The 23,099-nt window shown below is 49.9% G+C and overlaps 1 protein-coding gene across 1 annotated transcript in view; it reads right to left on the reverse strand.

Annotated features, from left to right (window-relative positions):
* Nucleotides 1-23,099, reverse strand: part of LOC140430929 (lysosomal acid phosphatase-like) — a 224,113-nt gene that overhangs the window by 36,601 nt on the left and 164,413 nt on the right. The window contains exons 9-10 of the mRNA XM_072518745.1: nt 20,721-20,827; nt 15,689-15,864 (exon numbers count right to left, since the gene is read on the reverse strand). Coding sequence (XP_072374846.1) covers nt 15,689-15,864; nt 20,721-20,827 — 283 coding nt within the window. The remainder of the gene's footprint in view (nt 1-15,688; nt 15,865-20,720; nt 20,828-23,099) is intronic.

Below are 23,099 nucleotides of genomic sequence, written 5' to 3' on the forward strand. Positions count from 1 at the left end.
GGGCTGAAGTTAGAAACAGGAAAGGAGAGGTCACCCTGTTGGGAGTTTTTTATAGGCCTCCGAATAGTTCTAGGGATGTAGATGAAAGGATGGCGAAGATGATTCTGGAAAAGAGCGAAAGTAACAGGGTAGTTATTATGGGAGACCTTAACTTTCCAAATATTGACTGGAAAAGATATAGTTCGAGTACAATAGATGGGTCGTTTTTTGTACAGTGTGTGCAGGAGGGTTTCCTGAAACAATATGTTGACAGGCCAACAAGATTTGGTTTTGGGTAATGAACCAGGCCAGGTGTTGGATTTGGAGGCAGGAGTGCACTTTGGGGACAGTGACCACAATTCGGTGACGTTTACGTTAATGATGGAAAGGGATAAGTATACACCGCAGGGCAAGAGTTATAGCTGGGGGAAGGGCAATTATGATGCCATTAGACGTGACTTGGGGGGGATAAGGTGGAGAAGTAGGCTGCAAGTGTTGGGCACACTGGATAAGTGGGGCTTGTTCAAGGATCAGCTACTGCGTGTTCTTGATAAGTATGTACCGGTCAGGCAGGGAGGAAGGCTTCGAACGAGGGAACCGTGGTTTACCAAGGAAGTGGAATCTCTTGTTAAGAGGAAGAAGGAGGCCTATGTGAAGATGAGGTGTGAAGTTTCAGTTGGGGCGATGGATACAAGGTAGCGAGGAAGGATCTAAAGAGAGAGCTAAGATGAGCAAGGAGGGGACATGAGAAGTATTTGGCAGGAAGGATCAAGGAAAACCCAAAAGCTTTCTATAGGTATGTCAGGAATAAGCGAATGACTAGGGAAAGAGTAGGACCAGTCAAGGACAGGGATGGGAAATTGTGTGTGGAGTCTGAAGAGATAGGCAAGATACTAAATGAATATTTTTCGTCAGTATTCACTCCGGAAAAAGATAATGTTGTGGAGGAGAATGCTGAGCCCCAGGCTAATAGAATAGATGGCATTGAGGTACGTAGGGAAGAGGTGTTGGCAATTCTGGACAGGCTGAAAATAGATAAGTCCCCGGGACCTGATGGGATTTATCCTAGGATTCTCTGGGAGGCCAGGGAAGAGATTGCTGGACCTTTGGCTTTGATTTTTATGTCATCATTGGCTACTGGAATAGTGCCAGAGGACTGGAGGACAGCAAATGTGGTCCCTTTGTTCAAAAAGGGGAGCAGAGACAACCCCGGCAACTATAGACCGGTGAGCCTCACGTCTGTAGTAGGTAAAGTCTTGGAGGGGATTATAAGAGACAAGATTTATAATCATCTAGATAGGAATAATATGATCAGGGATAGTCAGCATGGCTTTGTGAAGGGTAGGTCATGCCTCACAAACCTTATTGAGTTCTTTGAGAAGGTGACTGAACAGGTAGATGAGGGTAGAGCAGTTGATGTGGTGTATATGGATTTCAGCAAAGCGTTTGATAAGGTTCCCTACGGTAGGCTATTGCAGAAAATACGGAGGCTGGTGATTGAGGGTGATTTAGAGATGTGGATCAGAAATTGGCTAGCTGAAAGAAGACAGAGGGTGGTGGTTGATGGGAAATGTTCAGAATGGAGTACAGTCACAAGTGGAGTACCACAAGGATCTGTTCTGGGGCCGTTGCTGTTTGTCATTTTTATCAATGACCTAGAGGAAGGTGCAGAAGGGTGGGTGAGTAAATTTGCAGACGATACTAAAGTCGGTGGTGTTGTCGATAGTGTGGAAGGATGTAGCAGGTTACAGAGGGATATAGATAAGCTGCAGAGCTGGGCTGAGAGGTGGCAAATGGAGTTTAATGTAGAGAAGTGTGAGGTGATTCACTTTGGAAGGAATAACAGGAATGCGGAATATTTGGCTGATGGTAAAGTTCTTGAAAGTGTGGATGAGCCGCGAGATCTAGGTGTCCATGTACATAGATCCCTGAAAGTTGCCACCCAGGTTGATAGGGTTGTGAAGAAGGCCTATGGAGTGTTGGCCTTTATTGGTAGAGGGATTGAGTTCCCGAGTCGGGAGGTCATGTTGCAGCTGTACAGAACTCTGGTACGGCCGCATTTGGAGTATTGCGTACAGTTCTGGTCACCGCATTATAGGAAGGACGTGGAGGCTTTGGAGCGGGTGCAGAGGAGATTTACCAGGATGTTGCCTGGTATGGAGGGAAAATCTTATGAGGAAAGGCTGATGGACTTGAGGTTGTTTTCGTTGGAGAGAAGAAGGTTAAGAGGAGACTTAATAGAGGCATACAAAATGATCAGGGGGTTGGATAGGGTGGACAGTGAGAGCCTTCTCCCGCGGATGGAAATGGCTGGCACGAGGGGACATAACTTTAAACTGAGGGCTAATAGATATCGGACAGAGGTCAGAGGTAGGTTCTTTACGCAAAGAGTAGTGAGGCCATGGAATGCCCTACCTGCTACAGTAGTGAACTCGCCAACATTGAGGGCATTTAAAAGTTTATTGGATAAACACATGGATGATAATGGCATAGTGTAGGTTAGATGGCTTTTGTTTTGGTGCAACATCGTGGGCCGAAGGGCCTGTACTGCACTGTATTATTCTATGTTCTATGTTCTAAACTGAGCCCAGTCTCCCTGAGATACTGACCCAGATAAACACAGACAAAGCTCGTCCCAAACTGAGCCCAGTCTCCCTGAGATACTGTCTCAGATAAACACAAAGCTCGTCCCAAACTGAGCCCAGTCTCCCTGAGATACTGTCCCAGTAGAACACAAAGCTCGTCCCAAACTGAGCCCATTCTCTCTGAGATACTGTCCCAGATAAACACAAAGCTCATCCCAAACTGAGCCCAGTCTCCCTGAGATACTGACCCAGATAAACACAGACAAAGCTCGTCCCAAACTGAGTCCTGTCTCTCTGAGATACTGTCCCAGATAAACACAAACCTCGGCCCAAACTGAGCCCAGTCTCTCTGAGATACTGTCCCAGATAAACACAGACAAAGCTCATCCCCAACAGAGCCCAGTCTCCCTGAGATACTGTCCCAGATAAACACAAAGCTCTCTCCCAAGCTGAGCCCAGTCTCCCTGAGATACTATCCCAGATAAACACAAACCTCGTCCCAAACTGAGCCCAGTCTCTCAGAGATACTGTCCCAGATAAACACAGACAAAACCCGTCCCAAACGGAGCCCAGTCTCCCACAGATACTGTCCCAGATAAACACAAAGCTCGGCCCAAGCTGAGTCCAGTCTCCCTGAGATACTGTCCCAGATGAACACAAAGCTTGTCCCAAACTGAGCCCAGTCTCCCTGAGATACTGTCCCAGATGAACACAAAGCTCATCCCAAACTGAGCCCAGTCTCCCTGAGATACTGTCCCAGATAAACACAAAACTCGTCCCAAGCTGAGCCCAGTCTCAAAGAACAAAGGACAAAGAACAAAGAAATGTACAGCACAGGAACAGGCCCTTCGGCCCTCCAAGCCTGTGCCGACCATGCTGCCCGACTAAACTACAATCTTCTACACTTCCCGGGTCCGTATCCCTCCATTCCCATCCTATTCATGTATTTGTCAAGATGCCCCTGAAATGTCACTATCGTCCCTGCTTCCACCACCTCCTCCGGTAGCGAGTTCCAGGTACCCACTACCCTCTGCCTCGTACATCTACTCTAAACCTTGCCCCTCTCACCTTAAACCTATGCACCCTAGTAATTGACCCCTCTACCCCGGGGAAAAGCCTCTGACTATCCATTCTGTCTATGCCCCTCATAATTTTGTAGACCTCTATCAGGTCGCCCCTCAACCTCCTTCGTTCCAGTGAGAACAAACCGAGTTTATTCAACCGCTCCTCATAGCTAATGCCCTCCATACCAGGCAACATTCTGGTAAATCTCGTCTGCACCCTCTCTAAAGCCTCCACATCCTTCTGGTAGTGTGGCGACCAGAATTGAACACTATACTCCAAGTGTGGCCTAACTAAGGTTCTATACAGCTGCAACATGACTTGCCAATTCTTATACTCAATGCCCCGGCCAATGAAGGCAAGCATGCCATATGCCTTCTTGACTACCTTCTCCACCTGTGTTGCCTCTTTCAGTGACCTGTGGACCTGTACTCCTAGATCTCTTTGACTTTCAATACTGTTGAGGGTTCTACCATTCACTGTATATTCCCTACCTGCATTAGACCTTCCAAAATGCATTACCTCACATTTGTCCGGATTAAACTCCATCTGCCATCTCTCCGCCCAAGTCTCCAAACAATCTAAATCCAGCTGTATCCTCTGACAGTCCTCATCGCTATCCGCAATTCCACCAACCTTTGTGTCGTCTGCAAACTTACTAATCAGACCAGTTACATGTTCCTCCAAATCATTTATATATACTAAAAACAGCAAAGGTCCCAGCCCTGAACCCTGTGGAACACCACTGGTCACAGCCCTCAAATTAGAAAAGCATCCTTCCATTGCTACTCTCTGTCTTCTATGACCGAGCCAGTTCTGTATCCACCTTGCCAGCTCACCCCTGATCCCGTGTGACTTCACCTTTTGTACTAGTATACCATGAGGGACCTTGTCAAAGGCCTTACTAAAGTCCATATAGACAACATCCACTGCCCTACCTGCATCAATCATCTTAGTGACCTCCTCGAAAAACTCTATCAAGTTAGTGAGACACGACTTCCCCTTCACAAAACCATGCTGCCTCTCACTAATACGTCCATTTGCTTCCAAATGGGAGTAGATCCTGTCTCAAAGAATTCTCTCCAGTAATTTCCCTACCACTAAAGTAAGGCTCACCGGACTGTAGTTCCATGGATTATCCTTGCTACCCTTCTTAAACAGAGGATCAACATTGGCTATTCTCCAGTCCTCCGGGACATCACCTGAAGACAGTGAGGATCCAAAGATTTCTGTCAAGGCCTCAGCAATTTCCTCTCCAGCCTCCTTCAGTATTCTGGGGTAGATCCCATCAGGCCCTGGGGACTTATCTACCTTAATATTTTTTAAGTCACCCAACACCTCGTCTTTTTGGATCTCAATGTGACCCAGGCTATCTACACACCCTTCTCCAGACTCAACATCTACCAATTTCTTCTCTTTGGTGAATACTGATGCAAAGTATTCATTTAATACCTCGCCCATTTCCTCTGGCTCCACACATAGATTCCCTTGCCTATCCTTCAGTGGGCCAACCCTTTCCCTGGCTACCCTCTTGCTTTTTATGTACGTGTAAAAAGCCTTGGGATTTTCCTTAACCCTGTATGCCAATGACTTTTCGTCACCCCTTCTAGCCCTCCTGACTCCTTGCTTAAGTTCCTTCCTACTTTCCTTATATTCCACACAGGCTTCGTCTGTTCCCAGCCTTTTACCCCTGACAAATGCCTCCTTTTTCTTTTTGACGAGGCCTACAATATCTCTCGTTATCCAAGGTTCCCGAAAATTGCCGTATTTATCCTTCTTCCTCACAGGAACATGCCGGTCTTGAATTCCTTTCAACTGACACTTGAAAACCTCCCACATGTCAGATGTTGATTTGCCCTCAAACATCCGCCCCCAATCTATGTTCTTCAGTTCCCGCCTAATATTGTTATAATTAGCCTTCCTCCAATTTAGCACATTCATCCTAGGACCACTCTTATCCTTGTCCACCAGCACTTTAAAACTTACTGAATTGTGGTCACTGTTCCCGAAATGCTCCCCGACTGAAACATCTACCACCTGGCCGGGCTCATTCCCCAATACCAGGTCCAGTACCGCCCCTTCCCTAGTTGGACTGTCTACATATTGTTTTAAGAAGCCCTCCTGGATGCTCCTTACAAACTCCACCTCGTCTAAGCCCCTGGCACTAAGAGAGTCCCAGTCAATATTGGGGAAGTTGAAGTCTCCCATCACCACAACCCTGTTGTTTTTACTCTTTTCCAAAATCTGTCTACCTATCTGCTCCTCTATCTCCCGCAGGCTGTTGGGAGGCCTGTAGTAAACCCCCAACATTGCGACTGCACCCTTCTTATTCCTGATCTCTACCCATATAGCCTCACTTCCCTCTGAGGTGTCCTCCCGCAGTACAGCTGTGATATTCTCCCTAACCAGTAGCGCAACTCCGCCACCCCTTTTTCATCCCCCTCTATCCCGCCTGAAACATCTAAATCCTGGAACGTTTAGCTGCCAATCCTGCCCTTCCCTCAACCAGGTCTCTGTAATGGCAACAACATCAGAGTTCCAAGCACTAATCCAAGCTCTAAGTTCCTCTGCCTTACCCGTAATACTTCTTGCATTAAAACATATGCACTTCAGGCCACCAGACCCGCTGTGTTCAGCAACTTCTCCCTGTCTGCTCTGCCTCAGAGCCACACTGTCCCTATTCCCTAGTTCTCCCTCAATGCTCTCACCTTCTGACCTATTGCTCCCGTGCCCACCCCCCTGCCATACTCGTTTAAACCCACTAGCAAACCTCGCGGCCAGGATATTTATGCCTCTCCAGTTTAGATGCAACCCGTCCTCATATAGGTCACACCTGCCCCGGAAGAGCTCCCAGTGGTCCAGATAACGGAAACCCTCCCTCCTACACCAGCTGTTTAGCCACGTGTTTAGCTGCTCTATCTTCCTATTTCTAGCCTCACTGGCACGTGGCACAGGGAGTAATCCCGAGATTACAACCCTAGAGGTCCTGTCTTTTAACTTTCTGCCTCGCTCACTGAACTCCTGCTGCAGGACCTCATGCCCCTTCCTGCCTATGTCGTTAGTACCAATATGTACAACGACCTCTGCCTGTTTGCCCTCCCCCTTCAGGATGCCCTCTACCCGTTCGGAGACATCCTGGACCCTGGCACCAGGGAGGCAACATACCATCCTGGAGTCTCTTTCACGTCCACAGAAGCGCCTATCTGTGCCCTTGACTATAGAGTCCCCTATTACTATTGCTCTTCTGCGCTTTGACCCTCCCTTCTGAACACCAGAGCCAGCAGTGGTGCCACTGCTCTGGCTGCTGCTGTTTTCCCCTGATAGGCTATCCCCCCCGACAGTATCCAAAGGGGTATACCTGTTCGAGAGGGGCACAACCACAGGGGATTCCTGCACTGACTGCCTGCCCTTTCTGGTGGTCACCCATTCCGCTGCCTGCACCTTGGGTGTGACCACATTCATATAACTGCCACTTTCCGCCACCTGCATGCTCCTAAGTGCATCCAATTACTGCTCCAACCGAACCATGCGGTCTGTGAGGAGCTCCAGTTGGGTGCACTTTCTGCAGATGAAGCCATCCGGGACACTGGAAGCCTCCCGGACCTGCCACATCTCACAGTCAGAGCACAGCACCCCTCTAACTGACATTGCGTCAATTAATTAAAATTAAAAGTTGAAATTTTTGTTTAATGTATATATTTTTTTAAAAGTTACTGTTAACTATCTGTTTCCTGGCAGTAGATTTCTAATATAAATGCGGAAGCTAAATATAGTACTCTCCGATCTCTGGCTTAGATACCCCTCTAAATTATAATTAAGTAATTATGTTTAATTAGTTACCAATGCTTAATTTTTTAAATTTAATGTAGATTCCCAACCAGCCACTCAGGTCACAGTTTTTCTGTGATGTCACTTCAGTTTCCCCCCCGACACACACAATTTGAAAAAGGTATAAAAATAAAAATGAGTAAAAATCACTTACTTACCTTCTTACCTGCTGAGTGTCTTAGATGTTCTCAGGTTCTCTCCCTGACAGAGACTGCTCCTCCTCCTCCTCCGAACGGCTCCCGAAACTAGGCCGCAATCTTTAAAGTCTCCCTGAGATACTGTCCCAGATAAACACAGACAAAGCTCGTCCCAAACTGAGCCCAGTCTCCCTGAGATACTGTCCCAGATAAACACAGACAAAACTCGTCCCAAACCGAGCCCAGTCTCTCGGAGATACTGTACCAGATAAACACAAAGTTCGTTCCAAACTGAGCCCAGTCTCTCGGAGATACTGTCTCAGATAAACACAAAGCTCGTCCCAAACTGAGCCCAGTCTCTCTGAGATACTGTCTCAGATAAACACAAAGCTCATCCCAAGCTGAGCCCAGTCTCCCCAAGATACTGTCCCAGATAAACACAGACAAAGCTCGTCCCAAACTGAGCCCAGTCTCTCTGAGATACTGTCCCAGATAAACACAGACAAAGGTCGTCCCAAACTGAGCCCAGTCTCCCTGAGATACTGTCTCAGATAAACACAGACAAAGCTCATCCCAAACTGAGCCCAGTCTCTCTGAGATACTATCCCAGGTAAACACAAAGCTCATCCCAAGCTGAGCCCAGTCTCCCTGAGATACTGTCCCAAATAAACACAGACAAAGCTCGTCCTAAACTGAGCCCAGTCTCTCTGAGATACTGTCCCAGGTAAACACAAAGTTTATCCCAAACTGAGACCAGTCTCCCTGAGATACTGTCCCAGATAAACACAGACAAAGTTCGTTCCAAACTGAGCCCAGTCTCTCTGAAATACTGTCTCAGATAAACACAGACAAAGCGCATCCCAAACTGAGCCCAGTCTCCCTGAGATACTGTCCCAGATAAACACAGACAAAGCTTATCCCCATACTGAGCCCAGTCTCTCTGAGATACTGTCCCAGATAAACACAGACAAAGCTCGTCCCAAACTGAGTCCAGTATTCCAGAGGCTCCAGTTGCTGAAATTGAGATCCCCCAAAAATAGGCTTGAGAGGTACAATGAACTCATACCCATTTGGTCACGGTGCAGGCAGCAGAGTAACTTGCCTGCTGTTTTAAAGGATTTCAGCATCCAGTCAGAAGCAGCCGTGCTGGCGACTGGTTCTACAGATGAGCATAAGGACAATATAGAAAGTGATGAGCTCCAGTTAAAGCTAGCTTGATTTGCTTCAAGCAACAGGGCATCAAGGTTAGAGCAGCTGCAGACTGTTGTGCAGGAAGTGACTCTGACCCGAAAAACATTGTGCAATGCACAACATATGAGAGAGAAAGGGCTCCAAGGTTTTCAGACCTTGTACTGGAGGAGGTAGAATCGAGATTTCAATGCTTAATAAAATAACTGACCAGGCAAAGTATCATAGAATCCCTACAGTACAGAAGGACGTCATTTGACCCATTGAGTCTGCACCAACCCTCTGAAAGAGCATCCTATAGACCCCACCCTATCCCTGGAACGCAGTAAACCCACCTAAACATTTGGACACTGAGGGGCAATTTAGCATGGCCAATCCACCTAACCTGCACATCTTTGGAAGTGGAGGACTTTACCAGGATGTTGCCTGGGCTGGAGAGTTTTAGCTATGAAGAGAGATCTGGGGTTGTTTTCATTGGAGCAGAGGAGACTGGGGGTGGGGGGCGTGGGGCATGATTGAGATGTATAAAATTATGAGTGGCATTGATAGAGTAGACAGGAAGAAACCTTTCCCCTTGGTGGATGGATCAATGACCAGGGGGCATAGATTTAAGGTGAGGGGCAGGAGGTTTAGAGGGGACGTGAGGAAAAATCTTTTCACCCAGTGGATGGTAGAAGTCAAGAACTCACTGCCTGAAAGGGTGGTGGAGGCAGAGACCCTCATAACATTCAAGAAGTATTTAGATGTGCACTTGCAATGCTATTGCATACAAGACTATGGGCCAAGTGCTGGAAAATGAGATGAGAATAGTTAGGTAGTTATTCTTGACTGATGAAAACGCGATGTTCTATGGGCCTTTTCTGTGCTGTAAGAGTCTATGACTAGCAGTAAGACAGTGATAATGAAGATGCAGTATCACTCATTTTCACTCTCACAATCCCAGCTTCGATCCTGCACTGCGAGGAATTTGGTGGTAGGGTATGCATGTGCTGAGACATCAGACAAGAATGGCCAGAAGCCAAGGTGAGGAGCAATGATAGTACAGGTGCCAGCTCACTGGAGGGCAAGGTGCACATGAGTTGTCTTGCAGAGGAATCAGAACTAGGGTGATGTACAGGAGGAGGCTGATTCAACCTCATGCTTGGTGAACTGGGAAGTCTGCCAGAAATCCCAATGTCAAGAACCAATCAGGACAGGACTTTGTGCAGAGCCTGCAGTCCAAACTTTCCATGTGGAAATGGAGGCCAACCGCACAAGAACGCTTGCTGTGAAGCAGTAACTAATGTTGGCTGATAGCTCAGACTCCATGATTTGATTTATATAAAATTATTTCATTTTCGTGGAATCATACAATGCAGAAGGAGACCATTTGGCCCACTGAATCTGCCCCGACCCTCTGAAAGTGCACCTTACCTAGACCCTGCCCTTACCCATAACCCATCTAGTCCACACATCTTTGGACACTAAGGGGCAATTTAGCATGGTCAATCCTCCTAACCTCCTAATCTTTGGACACTAAGGGGCAATTTATCATGGCCAATACACCTAACTTGCACATCTTTGGACTGGAGCACCCAAAGGAAACCCACAGAGACACAGGACGAACGTGCAGACGCTGCAGTCACCCAAGGTCGGAATTGAACCCGGGTCCCTGATGCTGTGAGGCAGCAGTGCTAACCACTGTGCCACCCTCCAGTCACTAACTATGCACTGGGCTGATCCTCACCCTGCTCTAAGCCTGCTACAGCTGACCGATTTCAACAAGCATATCCTGAGGGAGGCACAGAAGCACACTGTGCCTCATTGACACTCAGGTAGAAGAATTGCTCCCTGACCACCCGCGGTGAATGTATAATTACTGATAATTCACCAGTGCACTATGTTATGTTATGTTCTGTTATTAACCCTGTGGGCTCCACCTATGGGCCATTGTATGGCTTCACCCACAGGGGGATATGTTGGGGCATGTACGGGCTCCGCCCATGGCTCCACCCCTTTAGAGGAAGTATAAGAGCAGCAGACCTGTGGTGCCACCTTCAGTGTTGTACCGGTCGCAGGCAGGCACAGTTCTAAGCTGATTAAAACCACCATTTACTTCTCCACGTGTCTTCCGAGTGAATTGATGGTCGTATCAATTTAATCAGCTTAAAATACTACGATGGAATCAGCCCTCAAACCTGACAGACTGGAACTCGATCCACAGGCCGCGGAGGCAAAATACATTTTTTCACATTGGCTTTGATGCTCCAAGGCCTATCTCGCCGTGTCGTCTACTGATGAGCAGAAACTGAGCCTCCTCCACGCACAGGTGAGCCATCGAATTTCTGTCCAGCTCAACGAAGCCGCTTCCTATACAGAGGCCCTCGCACTACTCGAATGCCTCTACTTGCGACCTGTGAACGAGGTCTACGCGCGACACGTCTTCACCACTCGCCGCCAGCGCCCCGGGGAGTCGCTCAATGACTACCTATGCGACCTCAAAGTCCTCGCGCGCAACTGTAACTACCAGGCCGTTACGGCCACTCAGCACATGGAGCTCGCCGTCCGAGACGTTTATGTGGCGGGGGTCCGATCGAACTATGTGAGACAGCGCCTGCTCGAAAAAGGGTAACTGGCTTTTAACTGGTAACTGGTAAAACTGGCTACCTCGAAGTACTGGTAACTGGTAAAACTGGCTACCTCTCTGGAGGTCGCTTTTCAGAGCCTTACTGCGTTCCCAGCCGACCACGCGACCCCCTCGCGGGCCCCGACCAGAGACTACACCAGGCCTGTGCCGCGCGGCCGCCCGCCCATCATGGGGGCTACCCTGCTATTGTTGCGGCCAGTCCCAACACCTCCGACAGCACTGCCCGGCCCGCAGCTGCGGGCAAAAAGGACACTTCGCCAAGGTCTGCCTGGCCAGGTCTAAGACCTCGAACTCACAGACCGATCCACCGACTCACAGGCCCACAGACCCCGCAAGGTGGCAGCGTTTCTGCTGACTCCGCCTCTGCACAACACGTGCGACTCATGGGGACTGCCGTCTTGGCCATCCTCCCCCACGCGGCCGGCCACATGCGATCCATGGGGTCCACCATCTTGGACGCCATCTTCCTCACCGCCCGCCACGCTCGACCAACGGGGGCCGCCATCTGCTACGCCGCTCGACACGTACGACCTACACGGACAGCCATCGCAGGGCCGCCCCAGCGCCTCCGATCACGCTGCCGGCTACCCACAACTCAGCGCGGTCACCCTGGACCAGACGCGACCTAAGCACCTCCTGAGCTCCATGATGGCCGTCCGGGTTAACGGGTACAAGACACCTTGCCTTTTCGACTCCGGGAGCACAGAGAGCTTCATTCACCCGGACATGGTAAGACGCTGCTCACTCCCAATATTCCCGACGCAACAAACCATCTCCCTCGCCTCTGGGTCGCGCTCGGTGCAAATCCAAGGGTGCACTACTGCAACCCTAGCGATACAGGGCGCTGAGTACGCTAATTTCCAACTATATGTGCTCCCAGACCTCTGCACTCCTCTCCTTTTGGGACTCGACTTCCAATGTAACCTCAGGACCCTAACTCTTAAGTTCGGGGGGCCCCTGCCCCTGCTCACCATATGCAGCCTCGCAACCCTAAAAATCCATCTTCCCTCGCTCTTCGCAAACCTCACCGCCGAATGCTAACCAGTCGCCACCAGAAAGAAGCAGGCGGTATAGCATGCAGGACAGGACGTTCGTTAGGTCCGAGGTCCAGCGTCTCTTGCGGGACGGGGTCATAGAGGTCAGTAATAGCCCCTGGAGAGCTCAGGTGGTGGTCGTCAAGGCCGGGGAAAAGTTCCAGATAGTGGTTGATTACAGCCAGACCATTAACCGATTTACGCAACTCGATGCGTACCCCCTTCCCCAGATTGCAGACATGGTAAATCAGATCGTGCAATACCGCGTGTTCTCCACAGTGGATCTGGAGTCTGCATACCATCAGCTCCTAATCCGCCCGGAGGACCGCCACTACACAGCGTTTGAGGCAGACGGCCGCCTTTTACATTTCCTCCGGGTCCCCTTTGGCGTCACGAACGGGGTTTCGGTGTTCCAATGAGCGGTGGACCAGTACTGGCTGCGGGCCACATTTCCGTACTTGGACAATGTCACCATCTGCGTCCATGATCAGCAGGACCACGACGCCAACCTCCATCGATTTCTCCAAACCGCCCAAAAATTCAACCTCACCTACAACAAGGAGAAATGCGTTTTCATCACAACCAGGCTCACGTGGAAAACGGGGTCCTAGGGCCCGACCCTGACCATATGCGCCCCCTCCTACAACTCCCTCTACCTCACTGGCCCAAGGCCCTGAAGAGGTGCCTTGAATTTTTCTCCTATTACGCCCAGTGGGTCCCCCAGTATGCGGACAAAGCCCGCCCACTATTTAGGGCACCCTCTTTCCACTGGCAGCCGAGCCCCGCCAGGCCATCAACTGCATCAAGGCGGACATCGCCAAAGCCGCGATGCGCGCGGTGGACGAGTCCGCCCCCTTCCAGGTGGAGAGCGACGTCTCAGAGGTCGCTCTCGCCGCCATCCTCAACCAAGCAGGCAGACCGGTAGCGTTCTTTTCACGCATCCTCACCACCCCTGAAATTCGACACTCCTCAGTCGAAAAAGAAGCCCAAGCCATCGTGGAAGCCGTGCGGCACTGGAGGCACTACCCTCGTCACCGACCAACGATCGGTTGCCTTCGTGTTTGACAATACGCAGCGAGGCACGATAAAGAATTATAAGATCTTGAGGTGGAGGATCGAACTCTCCACCTATAACTAGATGCCCTGTCCCGCGGCACATGCGCCAGCGCACAAGGTGACCGACTACGGGCTATCCACGATGAGCTCTGCCACCCGGGGGTCACCCGGCTCGCCCATTACATAAAGGACCGCAAATTGCCGTACTCCACCGAGGAGGTCGGAGCCATGACCAGGGACTGCCAGATCTGTGCGGAGTGTAAACCGCACTTCTATCGACCGGATAAGGCCCACCTGGTAAAGGCATCCCGGCCTTTTGAACGCCTCAGTATCGATTTCAAAGGGCCCCTCCACTCCAATAACCGCAACACGTACTTCCTTAACATCATAGATGAGTTCTCCCGCTTCCCGTTTGCCATCCCCTGCCCCGATATGACCACCCCCACTGTCATTAAAGCCCTGCATAGTGTCTTCACCCTGTTTGGTTTCCCCAGTTATGTCCACAGCGATAGGGGCTCGTCGTTCATGAGCGACGAACAGCGTCAGTACCTGCTCAGTAAGGGCATCGCCTCGAGCAGGACTACCAGTTATAACCCCAGAAGAAACGGGCAGGTGGAGAGGGAAAATGCGATGGTCTGGAAGACCGTCCTACTGACCCTGCGGTCCAAGAATCTCCCAGTTTCTCACTGGCAGGAGGTCCTCCCCGATGCGCTCCACTCTATTAGGTCCCTCCTTTGCACGGATACAAACCAGACTCCTCATGACCGCTTGTTTGTTTTCCCTAGGGGAGCTACCTCAGGAGCCTCGCTTCCGCCCTGGCTGATGACACCGGGTCCAGTCCTCCTCCAAAAACACATTCGGAGCCATAAGACCGACCCCCTGGTAGAGAGGGTCCAGCTCCTGCACTCCAATCCACACTATGCGTACATCGAGGCTGGCAAGATACCGTCTCCCTCCGGGACCTGGCGCCCGCAGGCTCCGACACCATGACCACTACTGCATCCCCCACACTATGTCCCGTCCAACCTCCCATGTTCAGCGCCCCCACCCCTCTATGGTTCCCGCGCTCCCTCTCACCCGCCGCACCGGTCCACAGGAATGAAGCTCCGGAAGAGCCGCTCCCGGACTCCACGCCTGTGCCCGCTCCGGACCCACTTTCCACCCGAAGCGGCTGCAACACCAGTGCTTCGGCGGTCGCAACGTACGATCCGGGCACCAGACCGACTGAATCTATGAGCCCGTCACCCCCGCCGGACTTCATTTTTTAAACAGGGGGTGAATGTGGTGAGTGTATAATTACTGATAATTCACCAGTGCACCAGTTAACCCTGTGGGCTCCACCTATGGGCCACTGTGTGGCTTCACCCACAGGGGGATATGTTGGGGCATGTATGGGCTCCGCCCATGGCTCCACCCCTTTAGAGGAAGTATAAGAGCAGCTGACCTGCGGGGCCGCCTTCAGTATTGTACCGGTCGCAGGCAGGCACAGTCCTAAGCTGACTAAAACCACGGTTTACTTCTCCACTTGTCTTCGAGTGAATTGATGGTCGTATCACCACCCTGGGCAGATATGCCCTCCCACTGAGAGTTCTTCTCCTCCTTCTTCCTCTTCCAGCAGCTTGGCCTGCCCTGATTCACTTCTTCTCGTTCTGCCAATTCAAAGAGAAGGCTCTGCTGGCTTACACAAGTCAGGGAGAAACTGGTTTGTGCACAGAACCTGAAGCCAGCTAAAACTCCTTGAACATGCTGCCAAACTACCTCCTGTGGACGATTGCAACATGAAATAACTAGAAACTAAATATCAGCCAGAAATAAAACAATTACCCTGTAAGAAGTTGATGGTCCGTCAAATCATGCTGGTGGGGTCCCCTGCCTGCTGTTGAAAGGTGCACCTCAGCTATTGAGAGAGTATGAGCTGGAATGTTGAGCTCCAAACCCTACTGATTAATGTCATGATCTGCATTGGTCATTCATTATGTGCTTGTTAACACCCTCACTGATATGGTGTCTGCCACAACTCACCCCAATTCCGACCTTGGGTGTCTGTGTGGAGTCTGCACATTCTCCCTGTGTCTGTGTGGATTTCTTCGGTGCTCCAGTTTCCTCCCACAGTTTAAAGATGTGCAGGTGGATTGGCCATGCTAAATTGCCTTTTAGTGTCGATCTGGGTCTATGGCCACTTTACTTACTTACCTCTATGTTTGCTGTCTCTGGAGAGTTTGCATTCTTCATCTCGGTTATCAGAGATCAGATCTTGTGTGTCTTGGATAAAGTTTTGTAAGGGACAGTGCTCAGTGCAGGACGGCAGAGTTAGCAGGTGTACATCTGAACTAGAATCATTCCTGAAGTACATGTCCAGCGTGAAGGATCTGCAGAAGCCACAAATAGGGAGAATAAATTACATTCAGTGTGGGTCTGATAGAACCAAAATCAAAACACAATAGTACATCGGAAGACAATCTACTTTAGATGACCAGTGGCTGCCTGGCAGACTTACGGTCCTCAGTACATTTACTAGCTCCTTATCGGTCTAGATCAGAAGTACTCTTCCATTGGACAGTGAAATACTCAGAAGATATGTGCTCATTTCCTCCATGGATTATCCTTCTGTATCTCAGTAATCTACTCCCACCCTGCAATACATTCAGATATTTGGCTTCTGCCAATTGTGGTCCTTTAAACATCCCGATGTTTTAAGTGCTGCAGTGTTGTCGGTCATGCTTTAGGCTCCAACTTCTTAATTTCCTCGTAAAGCTCTCGAAGCTCTCAGTCCAGATACATGTCCTTTGACCAAGCCTTTGGTCATGTGACCAAAATTCTCCTCGAGTGGCTCATTGTCAACTTGTGCTTTCAAAAGGTCTGACAGTATGTACTGACAGAGGATCAGTACTTTAAAAACAAATTCCAATTAAGAAGCAATTTAGCGTGGCCGATCCACCTACCCTGCACATCTTTGGGTTGTGGGGGTGAGACTGGCATAGACATCGGGAGAATGTGCAAACTCCACAGGGTCCGTGACCCGGGACCGATATCGAACCAGGGTCCTCGGTGCGGTGAGGCAGCAGTGCTAACCACTGCGCCAGCGTGCTGCCCGTGTCAGAGTTTCAGTACTGGGGGAGTGCTGCAATCAATGTAAGAGGGTCAATACTGTGGGAGTGCTACACTGTCAGAGGGTCAGTACTGAGGGATCGCTATACTGTCAGAGGGTCAGTACTGAGGGAGCGCTGCACTGTCAGAAGGTCAGTACTGAGGGAGTGCTGCACTGTCAGAGGGTCAGTACTGAGGGAGTGCTGCAGTGTCAGAGGGTCAGTACTGAGGGAGTGCTGCATTGTCAGAGGGTTAGTACTGAGAGAGCGCTGCACCGTCACAAGGTCAGTATGGAGGGAATGCTGCACTGTGGGAGGACCAATACTGAGGGACTGCTGCACTGTAGGAGGGTCAGTACGGAGGGTGCGCTGCTCTGTTGGAGGGTCAGCACCGAGGGAGCGCTGCACTTTCAGGGGGTCATCACTGAGGGAGCGTAGCACTGTCGCAGGGTCAGCACTGAGAGAAAGCTGCACAGTCGGAGAGTCAGCACTGAGGAAGCGCTGCACTGTCAAAAGGGTCAGCACTGAGGAAGTGCTGTACTGTCAGAGGGTCAGTACTGAGGGAGTGCTGCACTGTCAGAATGTCAGTTTTGAGGGAGTGCTACACTGTCAGAATATCAGTATTGAGGGAGTGCTGCACTGTCAGAATGTCAGTTTTGAGGGAGTGCTGCACTGTCAGGATATCAGTATTGAGGGAGTGCTGTACTGTCAGAATATCAGTATTGAGGGAGTGCTGCACTGTCAGAAGAATGCTGCACTGTCAGAATGAGGGAGCTTTATAGCTTCAGAGGATTAGTACTGAGTCAAGAGAGTGAGAAAGAGGGGGAGAGATATGGGAGAAAGAGATAGCGTAGAGAGGGTGTAGAAATTGACATCTGGTGGGGGAGGAGGGTGGGGGAGGAGAGTAAGGAGGGGGAGAGGTGGGGGAGGAGGGTAAGTGAAGCAGAGTCCACAGAGACTGCAAATGAAGCTCCAAAAATATCAGGCGAGATGCATGGCAGCAACCTTTCCCTGCCTATGTGCCCAGGTCTGTCACTGGTAAGGGTAAACACTGTTCTGTGAATGACAGGGAGCAGTGTGTGTGTCTTCGTGTTCAGACCCTACCTGTGATTCCATGGGGGTGATGAGAAAGTCCTCGGCATCCCAACTTTGATGCGGATCAGATCTCTGCCCGCTGCTGGATCCCTGCCAGTTAAGTTGATAGGCCTGGGAGGATGCTGGAAACGGGACACAGCCAGCCTTCTGGGCAACCCTGGGGACACAAAGTGATGTCCCCGGCAGGCTGGGAGCAGGGATTGGAGCCCAGATCGTGGGCTGAATAAGATATGAGGGGAGAGAGAGAGCAGATGCCCAGGATCTGCAAGTCACTGCGTGGAGGGGCCAAGGCCGCAGATTATCATCATAGATTATCATAGAATTTACAGTGCAGAAGGAGGCCAGTCGGCCCATCGAGTCTGCACCGGCTCTTGGAAAGAGCACCCTACCCAAGGTCAACACCTCCACCCTGTCCCCATAACCCAGTAACCCCACCCAACACTAAGGGCAATTTTGGACACGAAGGGCAATTTATCATGGCCAATCCACCTAACCTGCACATCTTTGGATTGTGGGAGGAAACCGGAGCACCCGGAGGAAACCCACGCAGGCACGGGGAGGATGTGCAGACTCCGCACAGACAGTGACCCAAGCCGGAATCGAACCTGGGACCCTGGAGCTGTGAAGCAATTGTGCTATCCACAATGCTACCGTGCTGCCCTTAAGAACAAATTAATCTACACTATATCATTCTACCGTAATCCATGTACCTATCCAATAGCCGCTTGAAGGTCCCTAATGTTTCCGACTCAACTACTTCCAAAGGCAGTGCATTCCATGCCCCCACTACTCGCTGGGTAAAGAACCTACCTCTGACATCCCCCCTATATCTTCCACCATTCACCTTAAATTTATGTCCCCTTGTAATGGTTTGTTCCACCCGGGAAAAAAGTCTTTGACTGTCTACTCTATCTATTCCCCTGATCATCTTATAAACCTCTATAAAGTCGCCCCTCATCCTTCTCCGTTCTAATGAGAAAAGGCCTAGCACCCTCAACCTTTCCTCGTAAGACCTACTGTCCATTCCAGGCAACATCCTGGTAAATTTCCTTTGCACCTTTTCCAAATGGACAACCTCACACTTTTCAGGGTTAAACTCCATCTGCCACTTCTCAGCCCAGCTCTGCATCCTATCAATGTCTCTTTGCAGCCGACAACAGCCCTCCTCACTATCCACAACTCCACCAATCTTCGTATCGTCTGCAAATTTACTGACCCACCCTTCAACTCCCTCATCCAAGTCATTAATGAAAATCACAAACAGCAGAGGACCCAGAACTGATCCCTGCGGTAGGCCACTGGTAACTGGGATCCAGGCAGAATATTTGCCATCCACCACCACTTTCTGACTTCTACCGGTTAGCCAGTTCGTTATCCAACTGGCCAAATTTCCCACTATCCCATGCCTCCTTACTTTCTGCATAATCCTACCATGGGGAACCTTATCAAATGCCTTACTAAACTCCATGTACATTACATCCACTGTTTTACCTTCATCCACATGCTTGGTCACTTCCTCAAAGAATTCAATAAGACTTGTAAGGTAAGACCTACCCCTCACAAATCCGTGCTGACTATCCCTAGTCAAGCAGTGTCTTTCCAGATGCTCAGAAATCCTATCCCTCAGTACCCTTTCCATTACTTTGCTTACCACCGAAGTACGACTAACTGGCCTGTAATTCCCAGGGTTATCCCTATTCCCTTTTTTAAACAGGGGCACGACATTCGCCACTCTCCAATCCCCTGGTACCACCAAGATCGGCAGCTTGAAGTCTCTAACAGTATCTAGAGGACCTGGAAGTGGAAGTGCAGCAGGCATAGAGCTGCTGGATACTTGGGCAGACCACTTGGACATCATCTGAGTTTGAGAAGTCACGAGGGAGAGGAAGATTCCCTTTGTTTTGGTGGGACAAGGTAAACTGGTCATATGGTTATGAAAACAGGATTTTTGTGGTAGTGGACTCCAGTACTAGATACAATATGTTACACCCTGAACTACAAGGGGTTACCTGATCTGTGGTGAAAGTTCAGATAGGACATGAGGGAAGATTTTAATTGTGTGTTCATGTTCTGTTATTGATAAAGTTAGTTTACATTAATGGTGTTGGTCACCCTGCACCATAAAAATAAGACAATGCTGATGGGAAATTAGCAATAAGATCTTCACTAATTGAAATCTGCTACCAGGAGGATTGGAGATCAGGGGCGGGATTCTCTGACCCCACACCGGAATCCCGCCCCCACTGCCCGCCGAATTATCCGAAGGGTGAAAAGTCGGCGGGGTGTCAATCGCGCCGCCCGCCTCGGAGACTGGCAGGGGCGGGCGGGAGACAATGGACCGTCCGGGGCTGCCCATATTCTCCCGGCCGGATGGGCCAAAGTCCCGTCGGTTACGCGTATAGTGCAGAGGTTAGGGTTAGGGTTGGTTGCACCTGGGGGTGTGCCACACATCGGGCAGGGAGGGGGGGGGGGTACTCACCCTGGCTGCCCTGACGAGGTCGTTCACCTTCTTGTGGCACTGGGTGCCTGTCCGTGGTGTCAGGGCCACAGCGCTGACGGCCTCTGCCACCTCCCTCCACAGACGCCGGCTGTGGCGTGGGGCGACTCTGCGGCCGTGTCCGGGATACAGGGCCTCCCTCCTCGGCTCCACTGCGTCCAGGAGCGCCTCAATGTCGCAGGACTGGAACCGAGGGGCTGCGCGGCGGGCGGCCATCCTGTCGGGTTCCGGGGGCGCCTCTTTTGAGCCGTCATGCCATACGGCATCAGTGACACCGCACGGCGTCACCGTCCACGTCGGGTGACGCCATCGCGAATGGAGTCACGCCGCTGCTAGCCCATTCGGGGCCGGAGAATTTCCGTTGTTTGGGGGGGCCCCCCCGAGTTTTCGGAGAATCCCGCCCCAGGAGTTAATCACTCAAAAGTATCTGGCTGGACCTGGCATGTTGGCTGAGTACACAGGAGTTATACTTCTCCATTAATGCATATGAAGACTTGATTGCAGTGGAATAAAGGTTATTCTAGGTTTCAGAGTCCCCAAAGCTTACCCATCATCCTCTTGATATAGTTCAAATATGTGACAGGAAGCATATGGCGGAATGATGCCATTGTAGATATTCAGCGCCATCTGAAGAGCGATGAGCGTTGTATCATGCTGTGGAATGAATACAAATGGTGAAACAGGGTTAGAAATAATTCCATTTATTATATCTGCTATATTTATACAGCAGGTTACACTACCTTAGGATATCACAGAGTACTCCATTGCGAAAGAAGTACTTCTGCAGTACAGTCATCTTCCTGCACAGCAACATAGGAAATGTGCAGAAATTCCCACATAGCCAGATTAATGAGGCGTGTTTTTGAGTTTATTCACACCGTTAATAAGAACAAAGAACAAAGAAATGTACAGCACAGGAACAGGCCCTTCGGCCCTCCAAGCCCGTGCCGACCATGCTGCCCGACTAAACTACAATCTTCTACACTTCCTGGGTCCGTATCCCTCTATTCCCAGCCTATTCATGTATTTGTCAAGATGCCCCTTAAATGTCACTATCGTCCCTGCTTCCACCACCTCCTCCGGTAGCGAGTTCCAGGCACCCACTACCCTCTGCGTAAAAAACTTGCCTCGTACATCTACTCTAAACCTTGCCCCTCTCACCTTAAACCTATGCCCCCTAGTAATTGACCCCTCTACCCTGGGGAAAAGCCTCTGACTATCCACTCTGTCTATGCCCCTCATAATTTTGTATACCTCTATCAGGTCTCCCCTCAACCTCCTTCGTTCCAGTGAGAACAAACCGAGTTTATTCAACCGCTCCTCATAGCTAATGCCCTCCATACAGGGCAACATTCTGGTAAATCTCTTCTGCACCCTCTCTAAAGCCTCCACATCCTTCTGGTAGTGTGGCGACCAGAATTGAACACTATACTCCATATGTGGCCTAACTAAGGTTCTATACAGCTGCAACATGACTTGCCAATTCTTATACTCAATGCCCCGGCCAATGAAGGCAAGCATGCCGTATGCCTTCTTGACTACCTTCTCCACCTGTGTTGCCCCTTTCAATGACCTGTGGACCTGTACTCCTAGATCTCTTTGACTTTCAATACTCTTGAGGGTTCTACCATTCACCATAAATTTTGTAAACATCTGGCAAAAGCTCCTTAATGATGGATTTTAACATTTTCCTTATGAATTAGGCTATTTGGTCTATATTTTCCTGCTTTTTGTCTCCCTCCTTTCTTTTTTTTCAATAAATATTTTTATTCCAAAGGTTTTCAATATTACAAAATAACACAATAACGTTACAATAGTCAACAAATGTACACAGAGACAGTATAAAAATAACACTTTTAATCAAAATCAACCTTATTGGCCCCTATCCCTATAACTCATAACAAAACATAAACCCAGCTGAACCCTAATAAACACCTCCACAAACTGTGACATGACCAATTCTCTGAAAAAGGAAATGAATGGCTGCCATCACGAGTAGGACCCATCCATCAATCCTCTAATGGCGTATTTGACCTTTTCACAATACAAGAAATCCATTAGGTCCCCCAGCCAATTTGAGGCACTGGGCGGAGTGGGAGAACTCCACCCCAGCAGAACCCTGTGCTATCAGCGAGGCGAAACAAGGACATCTGCCTTCACCCCCATCTGGAGCGCCTGCGAGTTTGAGACCCCGAAAATGGCTACCAGATTGATACCAAGAATCTCTGGCATGGTGTTAGAGAAGGAGACCCAAAAACGTACAAGCTTCAGACAGGACCAGAACACATGGCTATGAATAGCCATGTCCCAAGAACACCGAATGTACCGGTCTTCTACCCCTGAGAAAAAGCTGCTCAACCTAGTCCAAGTCAGATGCACCACCTTGAACTGAATCAAGCTGAGTCTAACACAGGAGGAGGTCGAGTTTACCCTGTACAGAACCTCACTCCATACTGCCTCCTCAAAAACCAGACCCACCTCCCCCCGCACTTCCTTTTACCTCATCCATTGGAGTTTTCTCTGCAGACAGGATCCGACGGTAGATATCTGAAATCTTACACTCACTTCAGCAACAATCCTATTACAGGTTGAAAATCCCTTATCCAAAAAGCTTGGGGCTGAGGGTGTATCGGATTTTGGAATTTTTTAGGATTTTGGAATATACTCCGCATGTATGGCACGCATTGGGAACTGCGCATGTTCAACACACTTTGGGAACTACGCATGTGCGGAACGTTGGGTACTGTGCATGTGCGGAACATTGGGAACTGCACATTTTCAGCGGGTTGGGAACTGCGCATGTGCGGCGCACGTTGGGAACTGCGCATCACCCGGGAGCCTTGTAGGATTTCCCACTCGTAACGTCACGTTGGCACTTGAAAAAAATGCGGATTTCAGAATTTTTCGGTTTTCGGAATTTTGGATA

Source organism: Scyliorhinus torazame, chromosome 10, assembly GCF_047496885.1.
Source record: "Scyliorhinus torazame isolate Kashiwa2021f chromosome 10, sScyTor2.1, whole genome shotgun sequence".
NCBI lineage: Eukaryota > Metazoa > Chordata > Chondrichthyes > Carcharhiniformes > Scyliorhinidae > Scyliorhinus > Scyliorhinus torazame.